Source organism: Benincasa hispida, chromosome 12 (genome assembly GCF_009727055.1).
Source record: "Benincasa hispida cultivar B227 chromosome 12, ASM972705v1, whole genome shotgun sequence".
In the NCBI taxonomy this organism is placed as follows: Eukaryota; Viridiplantae; Streptophyta; class Magnoliopsida; order Cucurbitales; family Cucurbitaceae; genus Benincasa; species Benincasa hispida.
Window position 1 is genome coordinate 23,977,096 of NC_052360.1, and position 12,938 is coordinate 23,990,033.

At 28.9% G+C, this 12,938-nt stretch overlaps 1 protein-coding gene across 1 annotated transcript; it reads left to right on the plus strand.

The window, feature by feature from the left end:
- Positions 1-3,277: 3,277 nt before the first annotated feature.
- On the plus strand, positions 3,278-6,967 carry LOC120067327 (BAG family molecular chaperone regulator 3-like). The gene is made up of 4 exons (XM_039018892.1): positions 3,278-3,922; positions 4,945-5,201; positions 6,162-6,308; positions 6,399-6,967. The coding sequence occupies exons 1-4, from the start codon at positions 3,709-3,711 to the stop codon at positions 6,756-6,758; spliced, it is 978 nt and encodes a 325-aa protein (XP_038874820.1). The 5' UTR covers positions 3,278-3,708; the 3' UTR covers positions 6,759-6,967.
- The last annotated feature ends 5,971 nt before the right edge of the window (positions 6,968-12,938 follow it).

Here is a 12,938-nt window from a genome sequence, read left to right on the forward strand (position 1 = left end):
TAGTATTTATAAATATAATTTTTAAAAATAAAAAATGAGAAGAAAAACTAAATAATTATGAAAATGGAATCTAAATAGTTGTGAAATAAGATTTTAATTACTGAGTTTTCCAAATTTTTAAAATTAACAAAGTTGCTAGATACATAATAAAAAGTTACCGGATTTATTAAATATTTTTAAAGTTTAAGGATTAAATAGATAGACACATCTAAACTTCTAATTTTACGTAAAACGATACAAAACATTTTTAAAATCCTTATTAGAACCCTACTTTGGAATTTTTAATTTTTAATTTTATTAGTCAAAACTCTAAATTAAAAAAATTGAAATTAAATATTTAAACATTGCAAAATGGACAAACCATTACATAGGTGTTGATCTAACCAAACTCTCAATTTTAAAACTGTTACAACCAAGCTAAATTTCTTTACATCATTTTTTTTTCATTTTCTTAAATTGAAAAGGCAAGTTGATATAAAAATCAACATTTTTAATGATCAATGTTATGTTTTTCAAATTTGTTAGAGTTTCAAAAATTAGGTTAATGGTAACACAATTTGTTTGTAGTTTGTAACTTCACCAATATTTAAAAACTTAATTGTAAAATTTTATAAGTTCAAGAGGTGTTATTGAAAACTTGAAAACTATGAATGAAACTTATTTATCTTAGGTTGGGTTTTGCCATTTTTTTCATAAGTAATAATAACTCCACACTTTCAAATAATTTTTTATATTTTGGAAATTTCAGTGAACTTTCTATCTCAAGTTATATTTCTTATGTACACTTTATTTTTTTTATTTTTTTATTTACGATTAAAATATTATTTTAGTCTTTATATTTTGACCGTCATTTTCTTTTATATATTTTGAAATGTTTAGATTTAATTTATATATTTTCAATAAATTTTGAAATTAGTCTATGTTATCAACTTTTCAATAAATAAAAAAAAATGAGTCACTGCTAGCATCATTTATATAAATTTTGAAAATATAATCACATAATATTTTTCTTAATTTTAAACTACTATTATTTATATATTTTTTTATAAAAATTATAAAGGAGTAGTTTTAAGACTTACCAAAAGAATATTGAATAAATTTAAGATTTATTAAAACTAGTACCGGACTAAATTTAGATAATTAAAAATATATGAAGTAAAATAGAATAGAACAAAATACGGATATTAAGGGTCAATTTGGTTTGAGTTTTTAAGTATCTATAAACAGTTTTTTGCATTTATAAACACTTATTTAATACTTAAAATCAACACAAAAATACCCTAAAATAGTATTTTAACAAGAATTTAATTATAAATATGGAAATTTGTTTTAAATATCAAAACTACTGAAAATATATTTAAATATAGTAGAATGTCATTATTTATTAGTGATAAACATAAACTAATAGATATCTATAAATATATATCACTAGTAGATAGTGATATTTTGCTATATTTATAATAAATTTGCTCGTTTTTGTATATTTGAAAACAATCTTATAAATATTGTATTTTTAAAAAAGTAATTTAAAAACAATTACTTATATATATAATATTTGTGATAACAATATATGAAATGCCAATGCTATTTATTTTTATTTTATTGATGGTTGACATAATTATTGGTTGGGATAATTACATCAATTATTGAACAAAATGTGTTCTAATTCATGTCTTAAATTATTCTAATTTTTTAAAAGATATTTTCAACCATATTAAACCCTTATTATGCTAAATGTTATCAACTACAATCTTGTTTAGGTACGATAAGTATATAATAGTCTTGTTTTCTTTCTTACTTTCCCTAAAAAAGGTATATAATAGTCTATTAAACTATTTCAATTAATTTAGTTATGTTGGTTTTAATTAATTACTTTTATTGATATTGATCCATTAAAATAAAATAGTTACCAAATGAGATTTAAATTGTTACTTCTAAAAAAGTTTAAGGACGAAAAGTTATTTTCCACCTAATTATAAATTTAATGAAATAGAATTAATTAAATAAATATTTTAGTTGGTTTAAGTTGGATTCATAATTTAATAGAAGTTATTTATGTTGGAGATCACTCTTATAATTATTTAAAAAAGATTATAGTTGGTCTAAAATATAGTGCAATTTAATCAACACCACTTTGTTATTGAAGATTTTGACTAGTAAGATTAATATAATGATTCAAATTTCAACAATTATGTAATAATTACTAAAATGATGATCATGAAAACATGTAAAATGACTTTTGAATACAATAGAAGGTAAGATTAGAACAACAATTTATTATTTTTTTTAGTCACTTACGCATAATATATATCAATTATGCTCTTGCTCACTTACACAAATAACGAATTATGTACAATGACCTAATATCTTGAAAGTCAATTGACTATTATAATATTATTTTGTTATAAAATAAAGTAAACTAAAAAATCTCATTTTTTTCCCTATGTTTTAGTTGTTTAACTTTTCGTAAGATTTACATTTTCGTTATTTTGTTTTATGAATAAATTAATTAAAAAATAACAAATTTGGTCATAGTTTAATAGACAAGACATCAATCATTCTTGTAAAAATAGATGGATTGATCACAATTCTTATATTAAAATTATAGTTTTTAAATTTAAAATTAAAACCTCTACTATGATATTTATAGAGCATACAAATTTAATTAACACAATTTTAAGAGTTTAAAAACAAGTAAAACATATTAAAATTACGGTATCAAAAAAAAAAAAATTTTATTGATAGAAAAAATGTCAAATTAGTTATAAAATAGTAAAAAAAATACTGACAAATACTTATGACTTCTATCAGTTTCTATCACCGATAGATTTCTATTAGCCATTATCAAGTCTATCAATGATAAATTTCTATTATTTTTTTTATTATTGATAAATATTGATAGACTTCTATTAATCGCGATGAGTTAAAAAAAAAATTAAAATTTACTATTTTATATAAACCATTTTCAAAATTTATCTAATTTTTAAAATCTCCCATACAAAAAAACATTATTCAATGTTCATGTAAATAGTAGGAATAATTTGTTTTTTAAATTTTAATTTTTTGGGTAATGATTTATCTTGAGTTTAGGTGGTAAAACCTAGTGAGAAGGGTAGAGTACAAATAGCTTTTCCAGTGATAAATAAATGCGTAGTTATTACACAATAATGTGTTTTTTTTTTTAATAAAAGAAAATAATATTTTTCATATGCATAAAATTAATTTTTATTTTGTAATGATTGCAGTTGAGTGTATTTATATAGCAAGCTGCAAACAGCTAAGTTAGCTGCCCACTCTCCTTTTAAAATTATTTCATTTCTCTCTCTTTCTCTCTCTACTTTCTCTCTCTTCAGCTAACAACAATAAGGAAAGAAAGAGAGAAAGAGCAGAGAAATTCTTTGTTGCTTTGAAATTATTCTGGGTTGTCCTTTCCTTTCACATTGATTTTTTCCATAACTTTCTCGAGAAAATTTCACCCCTGTTCTTATTTTCCCGGAAAATCTGAGATCTCTGTTTCGGCGGTGGGGGAAGGAAAAGAAAAACAGAGGCCCTCTGTTTTTCGTGTGTTGTGTAATGCTGGAATTAGTGGGCGGCGGTGAAACAGGGTGTTGCAGCCCGTTGGTGACAGATCCGGCGGCCGGAGATCTGACATTTTTGGATTCAATTTGTAAATCGTGAAACCCAGAAGGAAGGGAAAGAAGGGGGAAGATGCTGAGAACGAAGACTAGTAAAGCCCCACCGGCGGCGCCGACAAACGGCGGAGAATCGAGGGCGATGGATTGGGAAATGAGACCCGGTGGAATGTTGGTACAGAAACGAACTGACTCGGAGAAAAACTCGGTTGCGCCGCTGATTGTACGAGTCCGAGTCAAGTACGGGACGGTGTACCATGAAATCTCCATTAACTCTCAAGCTACTTTCGGTAAATTTCCCACACTTGCGTTTTTTCTTTTCTTTTCTTTATTTAGTTTTTGCTTTTTTTCCCCTTCTTTTCTCTTTTTATAAAATTAGTTTGCTTACTACTTGTTGATTTAAAAAGGTTTTTAATTAAGGCTAAGTCTCTTTGATAATCACTTAATTTTTTATTTTGAAAATTAAATTTATTTAATTTCAGTTTTTTATAATATTTTTTTAGTTACAAAAGAGATGGATTTTTAGTTGAAATTACAAAAACAAAAACATGTTTTTTTTCTTAAAAAAAAAACTATTTTTTTATGTTTTCAGAACTTGGTTCTTTTTTGAAATATTGGTATAAAGTATACAATAAATTAAGAAATTTAGAGGGAAAGAGAAGTTTGTAAGTATTTTTTTTTAATGAAATACTAAAAACCAGGGTGTAACTATCTCGTTTTTAGTTTTAGTTTTTGAAAATCAAGTCTAAATTTTTATATTTTTTTTAATGATTTGTATCTTTCTGGAGTACCATGGTTAAATTATTAGTCAAATTCCAAATTCCAATAATAAGTTTTTAAAAGTTTTTGTTTCTTTTTAAAATTAACCATCGATATGTAAGTAACAAAAGAAGAAATTTAGAGATAAAAGTAGTGTTTATAGACTTAGTTTTAAAAAAAACAAAAATAAAAAATAAAATAGCTAATAAACGAGGCCCAAGTATTTACCAACTGGGACTTTAGTCATTAACTTTTAAACTTTGTACTTGTTTTCTCTCCATTTTTTACTCATGATTTCATATTTCTCGTGTAAACATTTAAATTCTTAACAAATTTTTAAAAACAAAAACAAGTTATCCTTTGAGTTATTAAAAAAAGAAAGAAAATTGAAGGAAGAACTAGAAGCAAATTACTTCAAATTTAACAATATATGAGGTGAGAAATCAAACATCTAATCTCAAAGTTGATGGTACAAGTTAATGTCGGTTGATCTACGTTGATATCGAGTTTGTGATTATAAAAAATGGTAAAGGTTAAAATGGTAAATTCACAGGAGAATTGAAGAAAATGTTGGTAGGGGCAACGGGGTTGCACCAAGAAGACCAGAAACTGATATACAAAGAAAAAGAGAGAGATTCAAAGGCATTTCTAGATATGTGTGGTGTTAAGGATCGTTCCAAAATATTGCTGTTAGAAGACCCAATTAGCCAAGAGAAAAGATTGCTAGAGATGAGAAAAAATGCCAAATTGGAAAAGGCTTCTAAATCCATTTCCCAAATCAGCTTGGAGGTTGATAGACTTGCTGGTCAGGTATTTCTTCTTTCTTTTCTCTTTCTAACTTCACTCCCCAAATACTCAACAATCCCTTCTCCTCTATAGATATTCTTATCAAAATTACAATATTACCCCTGATCGTTAAGAAATATTTTTAAAATCTATTGTTGGGTATAAATTTGTTCAAAATAAATCAGGATTTAGAATGGTATGATGGTAACCTAGAACGAAAATTGAATCTCGAATACTGAAAATCTAATGAGTTTCTACTACAAGGATATGTTTAAAACGAATGATAAAATTTGAGGCTATTTTTATTTTCTATAACTGAGTCATTTTCATGTGGTCTTATTTTTTTTACTTACCGGTAAAAAGTTGAACATTGCATCCTCGTTTGATTGTTTAAATAAATAGATAATATGACTTTCAATTTGTGTATTGATGTATCTACATGTATGTGTATTATAATTCAATTGTGTCCTATCGTACTGAAAATACTATTCTATATTGAGTTTTTTATTGCTTTTATTGTCTAATCACAAATTATACCTTCACATACATGGTTACCAAATACCCATGCATGAGTTAATTAAGGTAAGTATGGAGTGATAGAATAGTAGTACTCTTTAGTTCATTTCGTTTTGAAAGTTTAAAGACTTAGGAGACTATCATAAAAATGTGAAAACTTTAAACAACGCTGAAATTGGTTATCTTTTTAAAAATTTAAGAACTAATTGACTGAGGAATTAAATAGAAAAACAAGTTGCGATTTTAATGGGTAAATAAACTTTTCAAAATGACTATCTTTTCATTGATTTTGTTAGATTAAGTTTGACTATGAGTGCTTCTAGCAAATTGTAAACATTTTTTTTTTTCTATTTCAAAACTTTTTATGTTATAACGTTTATATAGTCAAAGTGATTCATGTGACATATAACAAGTATTTTCATCTCAAATTCATTATCTTTAATTAATCTTTGTTCACAAATCATAAAGGTTTCAGCGTTGGAATCAGTAATTGGCAAAGGTGGGAAAGTTGCTGAGAAAACAGTGTTGAATTTGACTGAGTTGCTTATGGATCAATTGCTTAAATTGGACGGAATTATGGGGGATGGAGATGTCAAATTACAGAGGAAAATGCAGGTACCTTTGACTTTGGCTTTGACTTTCATTTTCTCAAGAAAAAAGCAAGAAATAGTTAACTAATAGGCTTCACAATTCTTGATTTCAAAGGTAAGAAGGGTGCAAAAGTATGTTGAAACTTTAGACATATTGAAGATCAAAAACGAAAACCAAACCCCAATGCAAGTACAGCAGAGGAATTCAGATGGGCCGAAACAAGTCCAAGCCCAAGCCCACGATCATCCTGGTCAGAAGCCCAATGGACATCATTCGCAACCGTCGATGGGGGATTCGTCGTTGGTGCCCAAAAGGAAATCGACATCAGAGACCGTTGTTACGACAAGATGGGAGATATTCGATGCGATGCCACCATTGGTGGCAACCTCATCTTCAACTGCAATCCCAGCAACAGCAGCAGCCAACAACAACAACCATGTTCAGCCCAAGTTCAATTGGGAATTTTTTGATTGAAAAATTTTCGAAAGAATTTTATTGTGTATTATTTGTCTGATGTGTGATTGAGGTTTGTTACTTCTGTTGGTTTGATTTTTCTTTCTTTCTTTTTTTCCTCTTCTTCTATTCTTTTGTGTACTTAATTTTGCTAATTAGGACAATACCCTTTGTCATTAAGTTCAATAAATGGGTTTCTTTCTATAGACATTTATCAATTCAAGGTGGTACACAATTGTCCAGGAGTTTCCTATTCTCTTTCTCAACATATTTTAAGTAATTTGTAAAAATTAATATCATTGGACAGTTGTAGTTGACCTAGAAATCAAACCATCCACACCAATAACAAACTAAATCTCAAATGTTTGTGTATATACTAAAAAAAAATATAATTAAAGAAAAGTGACTAAAATTATACATTTTGTATTATATTTTTGAGATCTCAAAATCCTATGACACCTCCTTTTCCACTCAACAATCTTTGACCATCTTTCCCTTTACTTCTTTTCCCTTTTCAGAGCTATATTGGCCAAAAGAAGGAATGTAGAGCTAGCTTTGAGCTCAACATCTTATTGTAAAGTGGTTTGAGCTTATACAACACTTCACATGAATTATATCTAGGAGACATGCTAGAGAAGACATGTTGAGTTCGTTGTTAATATATATATATATATATATATATCATGTGTAATTTGTATTGCTCTCACAATCATATGGGTCAAGTTATAAGTCTAACAGTCAAAGACTGCATATCGCCCTCTGGAGACGAGGTGAATAAATCTCTTAATTATCACAAAAATCTATTCAATTTTATCTAGGAAAATGGAACACATGTAATGGTTATTGAAACTAAAATTAAAAGAAATGAAAGAAAATAACAAAGAAATTTAGTCACAAGAGAATATTATGGAGTACTAATTTCGTTTAATGTACTGATGGACTCAATTGATTAATATAATCCTTAGACTAATTTAACACCAATTACACAGATCTGGAAGGCTAATTTCAAAGTATACTCTCTCTCAAGCTCAATCTTTTCTCACATCAAAATATTATTCCAAACCTCTTTGCAATTAGCTAACAGCTGTGGCATTAAGACCTTCGTTGTTAGCCTCTATTACTCATCTATCACTCTTATATATAATTGAACAATAATCTAAAAATTTAGATCTAGCCTAAGGTCTTCTCCCTAAGCAAGAAAATAAGCATGAATCAATTAATTAGTGGCCAAATGATCAATAACATTAAGAAACTAGAATGAAAAAAATGTCAATCAGGTTAAGAAATACAACTAAATCGATCAACGATCCATAAACTAGGTATCACACTAGAATAATGAAATTTAGACACTCATGATCTTAGAAAGCATAAGTATTAATTGAAATATAAAACATCCAACAGAGTTAAAGATAACAAGAATGTAGAAGAAACTATCAACATAAAACATGTATGCATTTGACTCAAAACCTCAACGTTCTAAATAATAATTTGGATTCAAAAGCAGAAACAATCAAGCACATCCTAACACCAAGAGATTTTAAGGTCAGTGTTTTTCAACCCTTGCATTTGTGTGCAAACTCCTCTTGTTTTAGTCCTCATGACCCATAAGCTCAAAATGACTTCAAATGTATCTTCTCTGGCCTTCCCCTTGCTATGGCTCTATGGTATTGTTCAACAATGATCAATCCATGTGCAAAAAAATAAAAAATAAAAAAAAATAAAAAATGTGAACAAAATGTGCTAGAATCGTATGATATTGGGTAAAATTATGTAAATATTTGAGAGGAAAATCTTCTCCATTCAAGACAATTCAACAAAATATATGAACAATTAAACAAATAGATATGTAACATGGAATTTTATTCATAGGTCATATTTAGGAGTTATGTGGGACACTGAGTTAAGATAGGATGTCTGGAGTTCATATGTCTGTGAACTTCATATATTTGTGGAGTTCATATGTCTGTGTTTGGGGTACAAAGTTATTTGATTTGAGTTCATATGTCTGTGTTTGGGGTGCATAGTTGAGTTCATATGTCTGGGAATCTGGTGCAATTTTTTTGAACTCTAAATAATCTGCTTTTATGATTACTATTTTTATTTTAAAATTTTTTTATTCAATAATTCTACCCATTTTTGTTTGAATAAAATATGGATTGTAATTTTTTCTTTTAATTTTTAAAGTTATTTATTTTATTTTATTTATTTATTTTTTTGTAATAAACAACAATTAACCATTACATTTCTTGAAGAAATATGGTTAAATAAAATGAAAAATCAAAGAGAAATAAAAAAAATTTTATTCCTAATTTTTCTCCATGAATTTCATTATCATCTTTTTCTTTTTCTTCTTCTTGTTGTTACTTTGTATTTTTATTCTGTCATCAATTTTTTTAATTGAATCTCCCCCCATCAGCCAATGGAATGTTACCACATTTTTTCAATAATTTCACTTTCAATTCCTCCAACTTTAGAGGATCATTAGAGAGCAAAACTCCATTTTCACTAATTCTTACTAGAAAATGTTTCAAGAAAAAAAACTTCATTTTATGAATTTTTTTGTTATATGTTACATACTTTTCAACTACATGCATACTTTTCGTTTAAATATTCTTAACAATCTTTACTTTTCGTCTAAATATTCTTAACATTCTTTTGATATGTGAATTCAATTAAATAAACATATATTTTACAATTTTTTATGTATAAATTTTGCACAATGTAGACAAAATACTATTATTTATATAATCAACGACCTTACAACATATTTTAACAGTCATCAGTCTTATAATAGTCGAAAGTGGTTGTCAAAGTTGATTATCGAAGATAATTTTCGCTGGAGTTTGTAATCGGAGGTGGTTGTCGGAGCTTGAAGTTGGTCGCATGAAGGTGGTATTGAAGTTGGTTATTGATGTTTGTCGTTGGAGGTGGTTTTCGGAGCCTGGAGTTTGTCGCACGAAGGTGGTCGTTGAAGTTGATCATCGAAGATGATTTACACCGGAGTTTGTAGTCAGAGATGGTTGTTGGAGCCTGAAATTATTCACTTGAAGGTGGCATTAGAGTTGGTTGCTTGAGTTTGTCGTCGGAGGTGGTTATCGAAGAGTTTGTCGTTGGAGGTTGTTATTGAAGATTTGATCGTCGGAGTTGCTCGCTCGAAGGTGCTCATCAAAGATGATTTTCATGGAAGTTTGTAGTCGGAGGTGGTTGTCAGACTTTGAAATTGGTCGTTGGAGTTGGTCGTGCGAAAGTGGTTGTCAGAGTTGGATCACTGGAGTTGTCATCGAAGGTGGTTGCCGGAGTTGGTCGTGCAAAGGTTGTGTGGAGACCATAGTTGGTTATCGAAGTTGTCATCGGAGGTGGTTGTCAGAGCCCGAAGTTGATCATCGGAGTTGTCACCAGAGATGGTTGTTGGAGCCTAGAGTTGGTCGTTGGAGTTGTAATTGGAGGTGGATGTTGAAGCACAAAGTTGTTTGCCGGCGTTTTCATCGGAGGTGGTTTTTCAGAGTCCGGAGTTGTTCACCGAAGTTGTCATTGGAGGTGGTTATTGGAGCCCGAAGTTAGTTCCCGAGATGTGATAACGATAGTTGCCGACAATAGCTGATGGGTGGAGCCATTGAGAATATTGGAAGAAGGGAGAGTTGGGTGAATTGGGATGAGTTGGTAAAATATACCAACTCAACTCCATCAACGTTTAAAATTGGTGGGCCAAACATTGAGTTGGTATATTATACCAACTCAACTCCTTTCATATTGGTGGACCAAACATCCCTTAATGTCCTAAAATCTTAACAAAATAAGGAACTAGAATATATGCCCATTTAATATACATTTCTGAAATTTTAATTCCTTATTATATTATATGAAAGTCTAAATTTAATAAAAAAATAATAATTAAACAAATAATTATATATTAGTGAAATACTTCAAATATTTGGACATCTTTAAAATTATTACTATGAAATGACCTATCTACCTACAAAATTTAGAGGAGCAATTGCAAATATAGCATTCAAGCCTAAAGTATGATATAGCACAGTGGAAAAGAAATTGAAGACATAGAAAAATTTAGATTTTGTTTTTAAAGACTATCAGTGATAGACCATATCATTAGTACGGGTCTATCTGTGATAGAGCATATAATTAGTGGGAGTTTATTAGTGATAGAATCTATGATTAATAGATTTTTCTATATTTATAATTCTTTTAAAATATTGTTATACATTTAATTGCAATCCCTAAAAATGTTACCCAATGTAATTACCCAAATCTATATGGAAGATGAGGAACAAGAGGGCCCATATTCAAAGTGATTCAAAGCCCATGTTGGTGACTGTCTGCATTTCTCGCAGACATTCAGCATTAAAGTGGGTGGGCTTTCTTTTAGTGTGGGTCCTTTTTCAATGCAGGCCATAATAAACATTGTAAGAGCCCAAGATTCAGCCCACCAACCTGGGCTGAGAGATCACATTCTCAACTTCAATTATGCTAACATATTTTAAGGTTAAAATATCATACTTTTAGATTTATTCAATTTTCAAATGTCAAATTTTAATCTTTCTACTTTTAATAAATCTTTAATTTTCTCCCTGATATTAGTTTTTTTTTGAAAATATATTCACGTAATATTTTTTATTCCATAAAATTATTATTATTGAACCAATTTTGATAATAATTACTTTTGGGAGACTAAATTTAAAATTTATTAAAAGTAGAACGACTAATTAAACATTTGATTGTCAAAGTTTGTGGTTGAAGGTGTTAAAATCCTTTTCCTTTTAAACAAACACCATACAATTGTAATATGTTTCTTGTCCTTTTCATTCATTTAGTGAACCTAATTGATTATATTGAAACACATTCAGCTAGGTTAGAACACATTCTAACTGATATTATAAAGTTGAAATACATGTTTCGAACTATATAGTATGGCACTATGCTAACTATTAAACATCTCATTTGAATTTCTCAAATGTAAATAATTTGATTCTTTCCCTTTCCTTTTATAAGTAGCATCAATAATGTTACTGTAATAATGTGATTTAAGCCTCAAATTTATAATTTCATCAATTATGGCTGCAATTTAATATCTTTTCTTTTGTACTTTCTTTAGCTATTGTGTATAAGTTTTCTTGTATATGATTAGGTTTTTTTTTTTTTTTTTCAGTAACATTCTACAGCCGTTGTAGAATTAGATCTGCTTGAGTCATCCTCAAATGTTGATTTGCTCACCAGAGTTGTTGATCTGCCGTTCACCATTCTAGATCTATCCTTGTTCACCAGATTTGTCCTCCACCATCTTAAATTTTTCATTGCAGCCGTCGTTTGTTGTCACTGCAGGATCTGCCATTCACCATCGGGACTCGTGAGCATTGTGATGTTCTAAATCTCGTAAGTTTCGTATTTTATAAATTATTTATACATGGATTATTTATTTAATAAAATAAAATATTATTTTATTTGACATTTCGTTTGCATTACTCCAAATCTAATAAACTAATATCTAAGGTTATTTAATGTAACTTAAACATGTATATGTGTGGTTGACGTACATGCAGATCATATTTAAGTAATAACTTAAATGGTCTGTAGTATATGAATAAAGCTGAGTATCTTATCCTAGTGACACTATAGATATGAGATTAGTCTCTTTTTATAACACCGTTACTTGAAGAGATGACCATAGGTAACTTGACTTTAATCCTTAGTGAGTTGTGAACTCCTGCCTATGAGGGTGGTCCTTTGATCTGTATGGGTAAGAGTGATCAGATTCGCCGACTTAATATGTCTACCATTTTGAGGATTTATTTGAGTGGGGAGTTGGAAAAGCAGCTACACAAGACAAAATTCACTCATTCTTAGTCATAGGGTAAGTAGATGAATTGTTACCTTAAGGGCTGATTTCAGATCTTGAATGATGAGACGTCTCATCCTCTCACTGGCTAGAGAGAGGTCTAGTTTATAGGTGAACCATAACTAATTATTTATGAGAGGAATCAGTGGTACTTAGAGCTAGATGTAATTACAAGAGTAAAACGATAATTTGACCCAACTGTAGTTACAAGTAATTTGTGAAAGGTCAACTTATTGTGAATTGGTTATATCCATGGACACAAAAATATATCTACAGAGTGACGAGTGCAACTATCAATCGCTGTTGGTCTTTTTAGTGGAGTGACTGACAATTAACGAATGTTGATTAAT